A 20,087-nucleotide genomic window follows, 5' to 3' on the forward strand; every position below is an offset into this window, starting at 1 on the left:
ACTTCAAATATCCATAACCAGAATAGAATCATGGCTGCAATGGAATGACTATTCCTTAGCAGAAAATAAATCAACAGCAATGCATTTCTGCAAAATATGCAAACTACATCCAGATCCTGAAATATATTTTTAAAAAAATAACATGATTCCTCTTACCAATAACTTTCGTTTATTGGGTTTGTTTATTGTTTTGTTTGTTTATTGGGCTAGACAATAAACTTAATTTTTCCAATCATATAGCCTACCTTAGAATGGCTCGTCTAAAGAAATTAAATATCTTAAAAGAGCTGTCTCTGCTAACTCCTGGGGTGCTAATAGACACTCACTATCACATCTCTATAGAACTTTAATTTGGTCCCACTTTGATTATGGATCATCTGTGTATTATGACTCCATAATGAACAGGTCCTTGTTGTGGCCAAATACAATTCAGCATAGGGCCTTATGGATAGCCATTGGAGCCTTCAGAACATCTCCAGTCCATAGTCTATATATTGAGGCAAATGAACCCCCATTGCACCTCAGGCAAAAAACCTTACTTTGTAATTATGCTGCAAAAATTAAAAGTATTCTATCTCATCCCAGCTGGGAATACCTGTATGATCCTCAAAATGTAATGTTATACCATAACAAACCTAATGAAAACTGCCCTGCGGGGTCTTTGATTGCAAGAGATCATGAGCAGTTGGAATATTAACTTTCAGCATATCCTTGATGACTATGCTTTGCCTGAACTTCCCTGGGTTCAATTTTCACCTTGTGATGCTTTCTTTCTGAGATGGGGAAAATGCCACCTCCTACAAAACAACAATACAGCAGCTACATGAAGCCCACATCTTAGAAAACTCAGAAAAACTACTTATCTACACTGATGGCTCCAAAGAAGAAGCTGTAGGTGCTGCAGCAATTTCTTCTACCTTGTCAATATCTGTATCTCTTCTTACCGAATGCAGTATCTATACTGTGAATTATATGCAATAAAACTGGCCCTAGATAATACAGTATAAGTAAGCAGCATTACGAGCAAGCTTTGGTATACACTGACTCTAAGTGCAGTCACTGCCATTCAGTCTGTTACTTCTTCCCACCATCCCATTCTGAAACAGATTCGATACATATTATATCAAACATCAAACCAGATGGTCACCTTCTGCTGGATCCCTGGTCATGTCAGCATCCCAGGTAATGAACATGTGGATCATGCTAAACATCATGACAGTACATCATTCTGCCATCTGGACTTTCTGAAAGGGTTGCTCTTACAAAGAAAGGCTTAAGTTTTGCAAATTACAGTGTCTGGAGACTAGGCACCTGCGAGGTGATCTGATTGAGGTGTATAAAGCCTTGAATGGTTTGAGCATGCTCAATGCAGATGAGATTCTTCCTCTTGCTCAGAATAATTACCTGAGAGGGTATAAATTCAAATTGAGGAAAGACGGTTGTAGGATTGATGTGCAGAAGTTTGCCTTTAGCCAGTGGTTGATTGGTAGAACAAACTTCCATCTGTCGTTGTAGAAGTTGATAGCTTAAATAGATTCAAGGCAGAACTTGACAAACATTTGGAGCGAGTGGATGGGTGAAATAAGGGTTTTTATTTTTGGCTGATGCTATATAAGCTTGCTTTCTTGCATCATGTGCCTTTGCTAATACTAATGCTAAGTAGCCAGCCAGGAAGGTTATAGATCTACCATCAGTAATAAATAGGATCTTTGCCAGCAAAGAGAAGGATGTTATTATTCCTCTTTATGAAATGTATCTGTATAATTCCTCTTTATGAAATTCCTCTTTTTATTCCTCTTTATGAAATGTATAATCTGTATCGGAATATTGTATTTAGGTCTGGAGGCCTCACCTAAAAAATAATGTTGGACCTCTAGGAAGTATCCAAAGAAGGCACATTAGATTCTTTGGGAGAGTAATAAGGGTTGATCCTATGAGATATATCCTAGATGATATGGATTGCAGAGCCTGGAGATGAAACTTCATAGGTGATCTGATAGAGATGTTTAAGACCCTCATGGAATAAGCAGGATCAATGAGGAAGATATTTTTATGCTAGCAGGTGAAACAAGACTGGAAGACAAATATGAAATTTTAGGAGGAAGTGGCTTTCTGGAATCTCTGTGGCTGGAGGATTCTGCCAGCCTGGCTAGAGCAACCCCAACAATTTGTTTTCTTCACTCTTGCCTCCACCTATCAGATCACTTTGTATCCTACCAGATGCTCAAATGAGTCCAGGATATCGATGCTAACCTCATGAAATATGGCCATCAGCCAGCACTATAAAATTACAATCTCAGGCTCACATATCTCATGCCCTTCAACCATTCATCATCGATCCCAAGGGGTTCACATCTGGTGAGTATGGGCTTGGCACTCCCAGGGTCCTGAGCTGGATATCGCCATCCTTCTCTTTCTTGGTGATTTCCTTCTCTCCCCCCCCCCCCAGGGTAACTCAGAATTTTTTTTTTTTTTTTTTTTTTGCCTAGTGCAGCAAAAGCCTCAGGCTTCCTTGCACCATATGGTTAATAATGATAATGTCTGTGCACTACCTGAATCAATCCGCAATCACCTGATCAATATCCTAATCGAGAACCAGCGATTCCCTGCTGGATGACATCAGAATCATGGATGATGCCCTACAAGCTTCCTCAGTCATCTTCACAAACAATCCCTGGTTTCTCCCAGTGAGGAGAAGTCACCGATAGCCAAACCATTGTATACTGTGGAATGACACTCTGTCTATTGCATTTGGCATGACCTTCAACTACCATTGAAACAAACTGCCCTTTAATTAAATTATCATAACAGAGATTGTGCCATGAAGTCTTGAGTATCAAATACTCTTTATCTTGCACTCTCATGAACTGTGTGGATAAAGATATATACTCCCATCTGTATCTGTACTGTCATTTTATTTATTTATCCTGCTCTCACTACTGTGTATCTAAAATTGTACAAATTATATTTATTTTGTACCTGTACTGTATTTTTTTTTTATTTATAATTAAAATTTCTCTCTCTCTATAATTTTCATTAAAATGCAATTTTTTTTATAATGAAATTATTATAATTTCATTCTAATAAATTGTAATGATCCTGTTATTTTGTAATAAATCTCTGCCTTTCTGGCTGTGAAGGCTTTCCAAAACTTCCCCAATTTGTCTAGGTTTACAATTAAATGTTTGCAATAAAGATATTCTCTCTCTCTCTATCACTCTGTCTGTCTCTCTCGATTAGATTTTGTGAAGTTCTCCTATGCATTGTGTTGTTGATCATTGGTATAGGTTGCTTTCCCAGGTAGTTGAGGTAGAGAGTCTAACCAGGTCCAAGGCAGTAGTGAATTGTTATTTTCTAAAATGGACAAATTGTGATTGATGCTCCCCCCCATCTGATGCTGAATAAGCTTATTTCCTTAACTCATTTGGCCACAGCACATCACTAATACTGAAACAGCAGTGTAATGTGAGTATTATTATTTTAGCCATCACATGCACATTGCATCAAATGCATTGTTTGTATGAAGAGGTTAGGAGTAATATTATTAACTTACAAGAAACCATTGTTGATCATTGATAAAATATATGTGCCAAACTAAAATATTAATTACATTTTTCTTTCATTTTAATATAACTTTAATATTCAAGAGATCTAAATATTATTTAAAAGTGTATGTTGACTGCAATTTGTTAAACATTTAATATTAGAATCATTAAAAGAATGTTTGATTTCTTTTGAATAGGTTCCTAAACCAGGAGGAGTGAAAAAGGGCTGGATGCGGCAGTTTGTGGTTGTTTGTGACTTTAAGCTCTTTCTCTATGATTTGGCTCAAGATAAAAATGCACAGCCCTATGTATGTGTCTCACAGGTCTTGGATATGAGGTAATTTTTTTCTTTACCTCATTATTTGTATGAGGTTTGTACATTGTTTGTACTGATCACCCATAATTTAATAAATTTTTAAACCATTTGTACCTTTTTTGTAAAATCTCAAGTTTAGTATTAAGTTTGACTTTATAAAATAATAAAATTCTCCAATAATGTGTGCATACTTCATCAGTTAAATTAAGACTAAGTTTAAAATACAAAAACTACAGTTACTTTTGATGATATTCATCTACAGATACACTTTATACAAGAAGCACTTTGTACATTGTAATTATCTAGCACCTATTATCACCATAAATGGTGATAATAGGTGCTAGGTAATTACATTTATATGCATTTTCTGTAATGTTTTATGTAAAACATTACATTAGTAAATTAATAAGAGGAGTAAACCTCAATATAGTACGTGGAACACTTCCGTATGATACCCTCCAGAAATTAAAACGGAAAAAACGAAAAAATCGATTTTTTCGTTTTTTCCGTTTTAATTTCTGGAGGGTATCATACGGAAGTGTTCCACGTACTATATTGAGGTTTACTCCTCTTATTAATTTACTAATATTATTATCAACGTAGAACATATTGAGTATTACAGCTCTGATTCATACTATCTAAGTAAAACATTACAGAAAACATTACATGCACTGGCCGGCAAAAACTTTTATGTAAGTTTTTGCCGGCCAGTGCAAACTGAAACAAAATATGGAAATGTATTTTGCATCTGTAGGGATAAATGGAGGTATTGTGAAAATATTGTAATGTGAACCCAATAACATATATTTTTTTTTTTTTTTGTAATTCGTTCCAAGCCTTTGGATGTTGAAAATTTTGCTATATTACTAAGCTATTTATCTCTCTAAAAGGTCATATTTATAATGGAAATTGCACTACCCTTTCATCGTTATCATATGTTCTCATTATAAGAATCAATTTTGAATGCCTTTGTGATATTTTTATAAAGCGCTTTTCTGGAGGTCACAACCAAAAAAACAATCTGCACTTTCCGGTTTATTGGGCTTTTCTGTTAGTGCAATCTATTATAAACGGGTAGTAAACTCTATCTTATTGCATTTGCGATAATCCCTATAACTGGAATTCTGTGGGTTTTTACGTTACGGTATTATGGTGAAATGTGTTCCCCTTCACTCATATAAATCTTCAATCATATAAAAAACATAAATAAATTTTCAGAATCTTCTCTTCATTCCTATTTATATATTACAATGATGAAGGGAAAGGGACAATGGAAAGTGCAAGTGCCGGCAGTGCTAGGAAACAAAACAAAATTGATTTCGAAATGAAGATGAAAATGATTAAGAAGTATGAAGCAGGACAAAGTTTGTCATCTATTGCAAGGGAATTAGGTCTCATTGCTTCAACAGCGAATACTATTTTAAAGAACAGCGCACTTATAAAAGAACATGTCAAAAGATCAACAATGATCACAAAACAGTGTTCAGGTGCTGTATTGAAGATAGAACAGCTATTAATAATATGGATGGAAAATCTGATTTTCCATCCATATTATTAATCAGAAGCAAGTGCCCCTGAATCCAATGGCCATTCAAGCAAAAGCAAGAAGTATTTATGAAGATATTAAGGATAAGTATGGTGAACCCCAAGCCAAGTTCATGGCAAGCAACTGGTGGTTTAATAGGTTCAAGCATCGCGCTGGTTTCCACAACGTTAAAGTGTGCGGTGAAGTTGCTAGTGACGATTCTATTTATCGGCACTAGCGACTGCAGAGAAATTTGTGATGTGTTGGAAAAAATTATTGATGAAGGCAGCCATTCAACACAGCAATTTTTTACGTTGACGAGACTGCTGTGTATTGTGAAAAAAATGCAGGATCGAACATACATTGCCAAAGCAGAAAAGACATTACCAGGTTTCAAGGCTTCAAAAGATAGGGCCACGCTCTTGCTTGGGGCTAATGCAGCGGGATTTTTACAGATTAATGCCACTGCTTGTGTACCATTCTGGAAATCCTTGTGCATTTAAGGGTATCAATAATGCCACCCTACTCGTGCATTTCCGATCGAACCAGAGAGCATGGATAACAGTATCTCTCTTGGAGGATTGGTTTAAATGTGCTTTGTTCCTGAGGTTGAAAATATTGTATAGACAATGATGTTCCTTCCTCCTGGACATCCTACGCATCTAGATGATTTCAATTCGAACGTGAGAGTCATATTTCTACCGATAAACACGACTTCACTCATTCAACTCGACTTCACTCAACATCGAGCCAAAACTAAAAAAAAAAATAATAATAATAAAATAAATTGCTATTTTGCCTATGCATCCTCCAGTAGTTTGTCTAGTTTTTCCTTGAATTCATTCAAACTGTACACTTACCCAACAATAGATGGAAACCTGTTCCAGCAATCAACCACCCATTGGCTGAAGGCAAACTTCCACACATCTATTCTGCAATAATTCTTCCATTTTAATTTATGCCCCCTCATGTACATACTCTGAGCAAGAGGAAGAATCCAATCAGAATTAAGTTTGCTCATTCCATTCAAAAAAACCTTAAATTCCTCAATCAGATCACCTCGCAGGCACCTAGTCCATCTAACGGCGGCTATCGCAGAACTGTAGCATCTTTAGAAGCTTTCCTTGGTAAGAGCACCCCTTTTCCTCTTGCCACCCTTGTTCCCCTTCTCTCTACCCATTCCAGCAGCTCTTCATCCTTCTAAATGAAGCCTCAACACCTGTATTCAGTACTGATTTACATTCTCAGTAAATCAGACATTCTGATTTACTGTCCGACTCCATTTCTCTGTACACTTGCTCATTGTACTCATCAGAGTAATTAGTCTTATAACACACTCCTACTCTCTTTTTTGTTTTCACAATATTTATGTCACTGACTCAAACTGACTCAACATTGCACTGTCTTAGATTTTATGTGCTTCTTAACTAAGAGCATAAACCCCCTCCTATACTTTATGTATACATTGTATTCCCCATACCTGAGTGATACCACATATCTGATATTTCCACATTTTCTGCATTTGATGATTTGACCAGCACTTCAGATTCATTAAATTTATTTACTATGCTTTTAGCATTGGTGTACAACAAGTATACATGCACCTGTTCTTAATTTTAGTTGCCTAATGCTGCTTTCCAGACTACTGCATGTTCTAATGGGTGCAGTGCAAGAATCACTTTCAACTCTACTGTGGCTCTAGATAATCTATTGGTTTATATTTCCCCCCCCACCCCAAGCTCTTAGTTTTCCAATCCACCTAACACATCCTTGAGAGCATCTGCGAATATTCTTTCATTCCTTCTATTTAAGTGTGTGCCATCCTTGGAAATACAGTGTCTCCCATTAACAAGCACAGACCATTCAGAGAAAAATTCTTTCCCACATGTCTTGCACAGTCTCTGCATGGCTAAATTTATTGACAACACTCACATTGTGTACTCCCTCCTAATCGTATCTGAGCAGAATTGCAGACACTCCTACTCTTAGTGCCAATATGTACAACGATATCACCTTTGTGCTCTTAAAATATATCTGCTCTAAAGCATTATCAACTTTTGCCCCTGGAGACATATTCTGATCCTATTCCAACTATCATATTTTAACAATATATATTTCATGTTTAGTATTAGTATTAGCAATGGCCACATGGTGCAAGGAAGCCTATGGCTTATGCTGCACCAGCCAAAAATAAAAATAAAATAATAATAAGAAGAAAATTAAAAAAATAATAATAAATAATTATTTATTATTATTTTTTTAATTATAATTAATAAGAGAAAAGGAAATAGACAACCTGTGTTTCCCTCCTCCCATAGGTAATTATCCAGCTGACTTTTGAATTTCCCCAAGCTGTCAAACTCTGCAATCCACATAGTTAATTTATTTCAGTAATTTATAACTCGCTGGCTAAAATAAAACTTCTTGCAATCTAGTCTAAACCTCTTCCCTGTAACTTTAAATTATGGCTGCTGGTTTTAGAATCATTTATAACCGTGAAAATTTTTGTCCTTATTCATTTTACTTATGCCTCTCAGAGCCTTAAACAACTCCATCAAATCTCCTCTAAGGTAGCTTCCAAGCTCTACAAACCACATATTCAAAGTCTTTCCTCATATGGATACCCTTTTGCCATACTCTCCAGGCGAGTAACCTGCCTTTGGACCCTTTCAACAAGCACAATGTCTTTCTTTAGGTGCGGTCTCCATACTTGAACACAGTATTCCAAGCGTTGTCTAACAGTAGCCTTTTAAGGGCATCTTTTAAGGGCACAAAAGGTGATATAGTTGTACACGTTGGCACTAATAATATTAAGAGTAGGAGACCGGCGGAATTACTTAAAAGTACAGGTCACTGTTGAAAAAAAGCCGTGAATTAGGGTTGAATGTGAAAGTGTCTGCAATTCTGCCCAGACACGAGAGGAGGGAGTATATGATGAGAGCCCTGTCGATCAATTCGGCCCTGAAAAGAGTGTGCAAGGTTCAAGGAGTAGAATTTTTTTCAGCCTGGTCTGTACTTGTTAACAGGAGAGACTACTTCTACAGGTATGGGATACACTTAAATAGAAAGGGTGCAAGAATGTTTGCTGATGCTATCGAGGCAGTATTAGGTGGGTTGGAAAACTGCTAGATTTGGGGGGGATACAAGGACTAATAGATTAACAGTAGCCACTGGCAGAGGTGAAAGTGATTCTTGCATTGCTTCTATTGGAATGAGCAGCAGCCTAGAAAATAAGATGCAGGATATTTCAGAGACTGCTGGGAATCATTGGGGTACAAATAAACACATAGGTTGTGTTAGAGTAGCTAAGAAAAAGAACAGTTGCATGTATACTTGCGTGTACACCACTGCTAGGAGTTTAGTAAATAAATTTGATGAATTTGAGGTATTGCTCAAAATATCAAAGGCAGATATTGTGGGGATTTCAGAGACGTGGTGTCACACAGATATAAGGAATGCAGAACTGGAATTTAGGGAGTACAGTGTCTACAGAAAGGATAGACAGGATAGGAAGGGAGGAGGGGTTATGCTATTAGTTAAGAAATACATAAAATCCAAGGAAGTGAAGCCAGTCGACATTGCTGGACAGTGCAGTGTCGAGTCAGTTTGGTGTGACATAAGCATTGGGAGATCAAAATTGAGAGTAGGAGTGTGCTATAGGCCTAACGACTCTGACGAGTATAATAAGAAACTGTACAGGTAAATAGAGTGGGCCAGTAAATCAGAGAGTCTTATAATGGGGGGTTTTAATTTCCCAGATATTTACTAGAATTTGGGGGCTAGTCACTCACACACTAGCAAGGCTTTTGTGGATTTATTGGATGATTGTTTTCTACATCAGCATGTTCGGGAGGCAACTAGAGGGAGTAATACTCTTGATTTGATTATCAGTAGTGATTCTTCATGCATTAAGAATCTGCAGGAAAATGAACCACTAGGTGGCAGTGATCACAGTGTGCTGAAGTGGGATTTACTCAAAGAGGTAACTACCATTAGGGGTAAAGGGAAGGGTTATTGCTTTCGTAAAGGCGACTACGATGGACTGAGACAGTATTTAAATTCTATACAGTGGGACCAACTGATGATGTTACCAACAGCAAATTCAAAATGGGAAGCATTCAAAGAACTTATCTTGGAAGCTACTAGGCTTTACATACCAACTAAGAAATATTGTTCAAGGTTTAGGCCTAAGTGGATGTCAGATGAACTAATGAGACATATGGCAGAGAAGAAAAATGCATGGGATACATACAAATTAACACATGACACAGAAGCCTATGATAGATACAAGTTGATCTGTAACCAAGTTACAGAGGAGGCTAGGCAAGCGAAGGCAGATTACGAGAAATCTTTGGCAAGGGATGCAAAGAAAAACAGCAAAGAGTTCTTTACTTATGTAAACTCTAGAAAGAAGGGGATGAATCAGATTGGTCCACTTGATATTGATTGGTCAACTGTTGATGATCCTGCTCAGGTAGCTAACAAACTAAATGAATATTTTGCGTCAACATTCACACATGAGGAGTTATTCGGCGAGGGGAATGCCAGAGGTGTATTCAACTCTGGCAGTAAGCTAGAGAATCTTGTAATAACTGAGAGTAAAGTGGAGGAGAAATTGTTGAAGATAAATACAAGAAAGGCACCTGGGGTGGATGGGATCTATCCAGTTATATTAAAGGAGGCAGCAAAGGAAGTAAGCAAACCCTTAGCCATAATTATGAGAGCTTCCTTGGACTTAGGGGAAGTACCCATGGACTGGAGATGTGCAAATGTGACCCCAATTCACAAAGGAGGATCAAAGGGCGACACAAGTAATTATAGACCTGTTAGTTTAACTTCTGTTCCTGGAAAATTAATGGAGGCACTGGTTAAAGAAGCACTGCAGGATCATCTAGACAAGACTTCAGTTATAGCTCAGACACAGCATGGTTTTGTTAAGGGGAAGTCTTGCCTGACCAATTTGATACTATGATGCAGTCACAAAAGAACTGGATGCAGGGAATAACTTTGATATTATATACTTGGATCTTAGAAAGGCTTTTGATACTGTTGCACATGGAAGACTGCTGCACAGATTGGAGCAGTGTGGCATTGGAGGCAAATTGCTGCTATGGATAAAGGGGTGGTTGAGGGGGAGAAGACAGAGAGTGGTAATCAATGGACACTGCTCATCGTGGACTAATGTTATTAGTGGAGTCCCTCAGGGTTCAGTATTGGGTCCATTATTGTTTTCTGTATTTATAAATGATATTTATGATGGTATATCAAGCTTAATATCCAAGTTTGCAGACGATACGAAGGTTGGCAGGGTTGTCAAGGACAATACTGACACTATGCTACTGCAACAGGATCTGGAAAGGTTGAGCAGATGGGCTGAGAGGTGGTAAATGAAGTTTAACATTGACAAATGTAAAGTACTACATATGGGAAACAGTAACCCCAGAGCAACGTATCAACTCTGTGGTACTACACTGGCAGTGGTAGAGAATGAAATGGACCTGGGGGTGGTTGTGCAGGCAGATATGAAGTTTTCTGAGCAGTGCAGATGGGCTGCAAGAGTAGCTCATGGTGTATTGTCGATGATATATAGGAATTTTTTTAGCAGGGATAAGGAGGTGATTATTCCCTTGTATAAGGCAGTGGTCAGGCCACACCTAGAGTACTGTATACAGGTCTGGAGGCCTCATTTCAAGAAGGATGTAGAGATGCTGGAACGAGTACAGAGGAGGGCAACAAGATTAGTGAATGGAACAAAGGGGTGCTCTTACGAAGAAAGGCTTAAGTTTTGCAAATTACTGTGTCTGGGGGCTAGGCACCAGTGAGGTGATCTGATAGAGGTGTATAAAGCCTTGAATGGTTTGAGCATGCTCAGTGCTGATGGGATTCTTCCTCTTGCTCAGAATAATCACCTGAGAGGGCATAAATTCAAATTGAGAAAAGACAGATGTAGGATAGATGTGAGGAAATTTGCCTTTAGCCAGCGGGTGGTTGGTTGGTGGAACAGACTTCCATCCCTTGTCGTGAAAGTTGATAGTCTAAATAAGTTTAAGGCTCAGCTGGACAGGTATTTCGAACGAACAGGGGGTGAAGTGGAAGTGGTTATTTTTTATTTATTTATTATTTATTTTTTTTTTTTGGCTGATGCTGCATAAGCTTGCTTTCTTGCATCAAATGCCTCTACTAATGCTAATGCTAATTTTACTTATGCCTCTCAGAGCCTTTAACAACTCCATCAAATCTCCTCTAAGGTAGCTTCCAAGCTCTACAAACCACATATTCAAAGTCTTTCCTGATATGGATGCCCTTTTGTCGATCTCTCTAGGCGAGTTACCTGTCTTTGGACCCTTTCAACAAGCACAATGTCTTTCTTTAGGTGCCGTCTTCATACTTGAACACAGTATTCCAAGCGTGGTCTAACAGTAGCCTTATATAATTGGATTATGATGTCCATATCCTTACTAGAAAATGTTTGATAAATCGTCGATAGGACACCATGGGCCTTGCAACCTGTCTGCAATGCTCAGAGAACTTCATGTCTGACTGCATTGTAATACTCAAGTCCCTTTTTTCCACTACTGGCTTTAGTTCAACTCCACAAAGTGTATAGGTTATTTTGGGGTTACTGTTCCCCAGGTACACTTTGTTACCTTACCATAGGCTACCTTACACTTTTGCTGGATTAAAGCATAGCTGCCATTTTTCTGACCATCCCTGAAATCTATCTAGGTCACTCTGAAGAAGTTCTGTTTGTCAGTGATCATTAACTACTCCACCAATCTTTACATTATCTGCAAATTTAGGAATCATGCTGTCTATCCCTTCATCGGTGTCATTTATGAAAATCAAAAACAACAATGGTCCTAATACTGATCCTTGGGGAACTGCACTTCTTATCATTCCAATCTGAGGAATAACCATATATATCACAACCCTCTGCCTCCTACCTATGAAGCCATCCAGCTATCCATCTAAGGATTTTCCCTGTGATTCTAACCTGTTCCAGCTTATAAAGTTACTGCTCATGTGAGACTGAATCAAATGCTTTGCTGAAATCCAAATAAACAATGTTTAAATTATTCCCTAAATCCAGCTCTTGAGTGACCCTGTCAAATAGCTAACCAGATTAGATAAATATGATTTTCTCTTTACAAAACCAGCTGAATATCCTTCAGAATTCCATTTCTATCTAACTGATCCTGAATTCCACCCTTGATCATTGGCTCCATGATTTTCTCTACTGCTGAAGTTAGTCTGACTGGCTGGTAATTTTCCACTTCACTCTTAGAATCACTCATATGTATTGGAGATACATTGGCACTTATCCAATCCAGCTGAATCACTCCCAAGTCCAGTGATGCTCTCATAATTAACCTCAATGGTTCAATGCACTCACTTGCCGCCTCCCATTTCCCCAATAGAGTCACCAACAATAGCTACCTCCTGAGAGAGCAGTGCATTCTGCCTTGGGGGTTGCCACTGTGTGGATTGATGTGCAAGTGCAAGATCTGGCATTGAGGTGACAGCTGAGGGTTTAATGGACCCCAATTTAATTCCTTGAAGGGTATCCTCCAAGGAATTAAATTGGGGTCCATTACTCTTTAAGCTTTCATAAATGCCCATCAGAATGCTGAGTTAGTAGTACTATTGGTATTAATAGTGTTAAATGATACAAGAAAGCAAACTTATACAGCATCCACCAAAAAAAGAAGAAAAAATCTCATTTCACCTATCCCCCCCTCCAGTAGTTTGTCTAGTTTCCCATTGAATTTATACAAACTATCTACTTCCACGGCCCCGAGTGCCAAGCGATAGTGTCCAAGCGATTTTCCTAAGTGATATATAGTGCTCTTTCTAAGTGATTTCGTTATATTTTCTTTCCAGTGCTTTTCTCATCCTTATTTCTTTATAAGTGGTTTTGTACTTAACAGATCCTAAGTAAAAACCCAGAAAGGAAAATTACCTTTCTTTTCCTAGTTTTTTTATTAATTTTCGCACTAACAAACTAACCTCTCCAACCGCTTGGCCACTAGGTGGCACCGCTCCTGCCTCCACGTGGCGGGGCTGGAAGTCTGGGAGAAGAAATCCACTCTCCCAGGGCTAAAAGGAGCAACGATGGACAAAAATAAACAGTCCACGTGTGGATCTTATGATTCAGAACTGGACAAACATAATCCAGATCATGACGACACAAATGTATCCCATGCGAAGAGACAAAAAAAAGAAGGAATGGAGAAGACCACTCCACTCTTTCTTATACTACACTCCTCCACAGACCAACCATTGAGTAAGCTGTCCCCATTTTTGATACAGAAATGTCTCGAAAATGTGGCTGGCCCTCCAAAAATGGTTCGGCGATTAAGATCCGGAGATTTATTGATCGAAATGACGGAACATAGACATGCTGAGAGGCTATTGAAAATATCTACTTTCGGTGGAATTCCCACGAAGGTTACCCCACATGCCACCTTAAACTCCTCTAAAGGGGTAATATCAGAGTGGGATCTATTAAACGTATCAGAGGATGAACTTGTGCATGAACTAAGAGATCAAAACGTGGTACAAGCCAAAAGAATTGTTATTAAAAGAGATGGAGAACCTGCTCCCACACGGACGGTGATTCTAACATTCGAAACACCAAATCTACCTACTTATATTAAAGCTGGTTATCTTAGATGCCAAGTAAGACCATACATTCCAAATCCAGTCCGGTGCTTTAAGTGCCAAAAATTCGGTCATTCCCAAGCTGTCTGCAGAAGTGTAGCCACTTGTGCTAACTGCGGATCAAAAGAGCATACACACACAAACTGTAACACTGAAGTGCAAATTTGTCCTAACTGCCATGGTAATCACTCTGCCTTCTCTAAGGAATGCCCTCAATGGAAAAGAGAAAAGAATATTCAAAAATATAAGATAGAGCAGAAAGTATCCTATCAAGAAGCTAAAAAACATTTTGCAGTACCTGCTAAGTCACCTACATATGCTTCAGTTACCCAACGGCTACGCTCAGTAGAAACTCAGACAGACTGCTCAGTCCCTCCAAATATCTCAATATCTGGTTGGGCTAAATCGCTCCTCTCCTCCTCAAAGGAAAAACCTACTCCTAAATATGCTACTCGAGAAGCAAATACTCCTGTAACAATACCTCCGGACAAGAAGCCTAATGAGAAACCAAATGAACGAGCCAAGACTCCTGAAAGAAGCAACACTACTAAATTTAAATCTGATACCATGGATATTGATGAAAAGATAGATGAAGATGACTCAATTCTTGAGATTCATCCAGAGGATGACATTGACACGGGTAGGCCAGTCTTCCCAAAAAAAGAAAAAGCAAAAGTAGACAAGCGCAAACAAAAAAATCCGCCCTAAGAAACCAAACCCTCCTTTTAAACCAAACAATGCAGACAGTGATTCAATGGAATTGTCGCGGATTTCGTGCTAATTTAGATGACCTCTACGATCTGCTAAGTCAATATAAGCCCGTTGCAGCATGCTTACAAGAAACAAACCTGACGAATGCAGTATCTATAACAGTTAAACGCTTCACCATGTATAGAAAAGATAGAAACTGCTCTAATGCATCACACGGAGGAGTAGCGCTGTTAGTAAACTCTTCAGTTCCCTCCAGACCTGTTCCCTTGCAAACACCGTTGGAGGCAGTTGCAGCCCGTATCACCATTGGCATAACGATTACATTGGTCTCATTGTATCTGTCACCAAACCATGCTTTCACCCTTGCTGATTTAGATGACCTAGTAGGACAAATACCCGCTCCTTTCTGTATTCTGGGTGACTGGAATGGCCATAACCCTCTATGGGGTACTCAACAACTTGACTGCAGAGGGAAAATAATTGAGAAATTCTTGGATAAACACAATCTAACTATTTTAAACACAGGTGATCACACATATGTTCATGTACCATCTGGCTCAAGCTCTGCCATTGACCTAACAGTATGTTCTCCAACAATATTTCCTCTCATAGACTGGACAGTTACTAACAACCCTCTTGGTAGTGATCACTTTCCAATCATCTGTAATTTCTGTACAAGTTCTCCTCCGATAAACAGAATTAGAACAATCTGGAAATTTGACAAGGCCAACTGGGCTAAATATCAAGAAATAGCTCATTTAGATTCCACTATCATTGCTACTGACAAGATCGATTCTGCAGTAAGCTATATCACAGAACGAATAATGACAGCAGCTGAATCCGCTATCCCGAAATCATCATTTAAAATCCGACTCCATCCAAAAATGTGGTGGAACGAAGCATGTAGCATTGCTAAAAGAGAAAGAAATAAATCCTGGAATCAGTTTAGAAAACATCCAACCACAGCCAACCTCCTACAGTTTAAAAGAGCAAGGGCTAAGGCTCGTTATATAAGACGGATAAGTAAAAAAGAAGCATGGGCACGCTATGCTGCCACAATAAACAGATTCACAGATACTGCTACAGTCTGGAAAAAAATCAAACGTATCAGTGGCAAATACCCACTTGTTACTTCTCCAATTCTATTTCTGAAAGGAAAGGAAATTTCTGAACCTGAAGAACTTGCTAATGCATTTGGCTCGTCTTTTGAATCACTCTCAGCTGTCTCCGCCTATGAACCAGCCTTTCAGTTGCTAAAACGTGATACAGAAAAGTATAAACTGAATTTTAATACCGCTCTCCAACATTCATACAATCTGCCATTGACCATGACTGAATTGCTTAATGCGCTCACAAAAGTGAAAAACAGTGCTCCAGGCCCTGATGGAATTTATTACTCAATGATTTCCCATTTAAGTGAAAGATCATTAAGTGCTCTCTTACTACTCTATAATAGAATTTTCTTAGAGGAATATTACCCCACCAGCTGGTGCCATTCTTATGTGCTAGCCTTCCCGAAACCAGGAAAAGACCACACAGACCCAACAAACTATCGACCTATCTCCTTAACAAGTTGCTTGGGAAAAACAATGGAAAAAATACTTAACACCTGACTAACGTGGTATTTGGAGACTCAAAACATTCTGAGTCCAAGCCAGTATGGTTTTCGGAGAAGTAGATCGACGCTCGATCTCATTATCAAAGCAGAAGCAAATATTCGGAACGCCTTTCTAAGAAATGAGCACTTTGTTATGATATGCATTGACATCGAGAAAGCATTTGATACAACTTGGCGTTATGGGATTCTTCGGGACTTACATAAATCTGGTCTTCGGGGTCATCTCCCGAAATTCATTCAGAACTTCCTATCTAACAGATCCTTCCAAGTCCTCTACCACTCGTCACTTTCTAGCACGTATGTTCAAGAAGAGGGAGTTCCCCAGGGCTCAGTGCTGAGTGCAACACTTTTTGCTATCAGGATCGATTCTATAACTAATAGTATACCTAACACCGTTGATGCATACCTGTATGCTGATGACCTTGCCATCTCATGTCATTCTCAAAATATGCGACTTATTGAGAGACAACTACAAGTCACCATTAATAGAATAGTCTCTTGGGCCAAAAACAATGGCTACAGAATTTCTAAACCGAAAACAACTGCAGTACACTTCTGTCGTAAACGTACATTGCATCCTGATCCAAACCTTCAGTTAGACTCCCATTGTATTACATTTCAACCAAGCACTCGTTTTCTTGGTATAATACTTGATAAAAAATTAAACTTCCTTGAACATATAAAATATATTCGTACCAGCTGTCTTAAGAAACTAAATATTCTTAGAGTAATCTCCTCTATGTCATGGGGTGCAGATCGGTACATGTTACTACATTTATACCGCTCATTAATTAGATCCCGCTTAGACTATGCATCTCCTGCATACGCCTCAGCCAGGCCAAGTGTACTGAAATGGCTCGATCCCATTCATCACAGTGCACTTCGAATAGCACTGGGTGCCTTTCGTACATCTCCCATTTTAAGTCTATATACGGAAGCCAATGAACCACCGCTAGACCTTCGGCGACAAATTCTTCTCCTAAATTATGCCGCAAAAATCAGCAGCTTTCCACATCACCCTATATGGCAATATCTCTTCAGACCAAAATGGGAAAACCTCTATCGTACTAAATCACGTCTCAACAAACCATCTGGCATTAGGCTTCAAGCTCTAAATACTAACTGGGGACTCAACATGAATAACATAATGCAGGATACTAGCATGCAAATCCAGCCATGGCAAATACCAACGATAGATATTGAAAAATACTATCAGAAATGGGGAAAGAATAATCTTCCAGATATTAACATCAGACAATTACATCTGGCCCACTCAATTCAGTATAGCAGTTACGTGCAGCTATATACAGATGGATCCAAGACTGCTAGTAAAGTTGGTACAGCTGTAGTCCTGCCAGATGCTATCATCGCCAAACAGCTCCCCTCAGAATGTAGTAATTATACTGCTGAGTTGTATGGTATTTTACTAGCCCTGGAGAAAATAAAAGAAGCCTCATATACTCAATCCATAATATATACCGATTCATTAAGTGCCGTGAATTGTATGCAATGTAAACGCCCCAACAGTCATCCTCTGGTACAACAAATCTGGACTCAGTTAATGGCAATTCATGCACGTGGTCACCGCATAATTTTTTGTTGGATTCCTGGACACTCTGGAATCCCAGGAAATGAACAGGCAGATTTAGCTGCCAAAAATGCTTCCAATCCTATTTCTTCCAATTTCAGGACACCTTATGTTGACTTTAAATCCATTATACACCAGACCTCTAAAGAACAGTGGAAACATATATGGGAAAAAGAAATAAATAATAAACTTTTTGAAATAAAGAAAGAACCCAAACAGTGGCGATCCAGTCTAAGGCAAAATAGAAAAGAAGAAACTGTACTAGCGCGACTGCGCATTGGTCACACATACCTCACTCACAGTTATTTATTGAGAAAGGAAGATGCCCCACAATGCAGTAACTGTTCATGTCCGCTCACTGTAAAGCATATCGTTATTGAATGCCCACTATATATAAGAGAACGAAAAACTGCTTTCTCCTTACTTTTCAAAAATTGCAATCAATTAACACTACGTAATGTTCTAGAAGATCGTCAAGATATGGATGACGTTTTTATTTTCCTAAAATTGATTGATAAATATCACCTTGTTTAAATTTTTATCAGAACCAGCCTCAGCAACAAAGATATACTAGTTAGAATTCAGTGCATTATAGCCACAGTTGCTGATGCACCAACAAATCGAACAACAACAACAACAACATCTACTTCCACAACAATAGAAGCTTGTTCCATCACATGTTGGCTGAATGGAAACTTCCATACATCTATTCTGCAACCAACCTTCTTCAAATTCAATTTATGCCCACTCATATGCATAGTCTGAGCAAGAGGAAGAATCCCATCAGCATTGAGTTTGCTCAAACCACTCAAAAACCTAAACACCTCAATCAAATCACCTTGCAGGTGCCTAGTCTCCAGATGGTGCAATTTGTAGAACTGAAGCTTTTCTTGATAAGTGCACCCTTTTGTTCCACTTGCCAACCTTGTTGCCCCTTCTCTGTATCTGTTTCAACAGTCTTGTGCAGGTGAAGTTTTTACGGCTCCAGAAAATAGAGAAGTTTTTTTCTGTTTTATTAACTTAAATTGGCATACTAACTTATTTTCTAGAGTAGCTTTATATTCCTAGTTACGATACTTAGTTTAAATTTTAACAGATAGAGATTTTGTAGGTTATTACTTAGTATCGGTAAGGGCATCCAATCCACATGTTTTACAAGTTTTGCAGATGGTACGTTTTTTAGCTATTTGACTAATTGTTATATTAAATTATTTTCTATAAGTAGCTCCATGGTTTATTCTGAGTTGAGACAGCGAGATTTTGGAAGTTAATTAATACTTTAAGTGTCCGTAGATTTACCGTTCGTAACTTGCCGCCATTGTTATACAATACAACGTTATATCCCGAACTAGGTAGCACTAGCTTAGTATAGTATATAATATTATCAATTAATCAGTAAAATTTATTAATCTTGTTAAACTTCATTGTCAATTAAATTGTACTTTTTAACTAAATACCTATGACGACTTAGATTTTACAAACGTAACATAATTAATTAATACATAACTTGATACGGAAGTTATATAATGGAACTTGAAGATAATACTCTATACTGAAAAAATATATATTTTTTCAGTATAGAGTATTACAAGTTTAGGGTTATAATTTTGTACTGAAATTGAAATTTTATTGAAATTGAATCAAAATCATGACTCAGACTAGAGCAGCAAAGCAAAAGGCTTGAGCTAAATGGAGTACTGTGACTCAGGGGAGAACTAGGGGGGGGGGGAAGTTGACCTCTGAATCACAGCCTTTTAAAATGCACTGCTTGTTTGATGTTTGCAGAGCAATCAGGTACGGGACATGATATTCCCAAGGGCACACACAAACACTGCGCACACACAAATTGTCTTTGTGTGGTGCAATGTAATGAGGGTGAGGAAAGCAGGCGACAACTCAGCGTTGTTATGGGCCTATATGAGAGCTTGAAGGACAGGTTGGATGCCCTCCAAGGATCTAAATTGAGGGGCCCAACAAGCTATCAGCTGCATACACAAACGCCAGAGCTTGCATTTGAACATCATGCAACACAGTGGCAACCCCCAAGGCAGAATGCGCTGGTCCCACAGGAACTACTAGTTGTTGGAGACTCTATTGTCAGGGAAACAGGGAACATGGTATGT

General features: G+C 38.5%; 1 protein-coding gene across 1 annotated transcript in view; it reads left to right on the forward strand.

Moving 5' to 3' along the window:
• Positions 1 to 20,087, forward strand: part of LOC150088463 (serine/threonine-protein kinase Genghis Khan-like) — a 905,682-nt gene that overhangs the window by 601,017 nt on the left and 284,578 nt on the right. Inside the window, exon 30 of the mRNA XM_090370169.1 lies at positions 3,743 to 3,882. Coding sequence (XP_090226295.1) covers positions 3,743 to 3,882 — 140 coding nt within the window. The remainder of the gene's footprint in view (positions 1 to 3,742; positions 3,883 to 20,087) is intronic.

Source organism: Mastigoproctus giganteus, chromosome 3 (assembly GCF_048544385.1).
Source record: "Mastigoproctus giganteus isolate SK-2022 chromosome 3, ASM4854438v1, whole genome shotgun sequence".
Lineage (NCBI taxonomy): Eukaryota > Metazoa > Arthropoda > Arachnida > Uropygi > Thelyphonidae > Mastigoproctus > Mastigoproctus giganteus.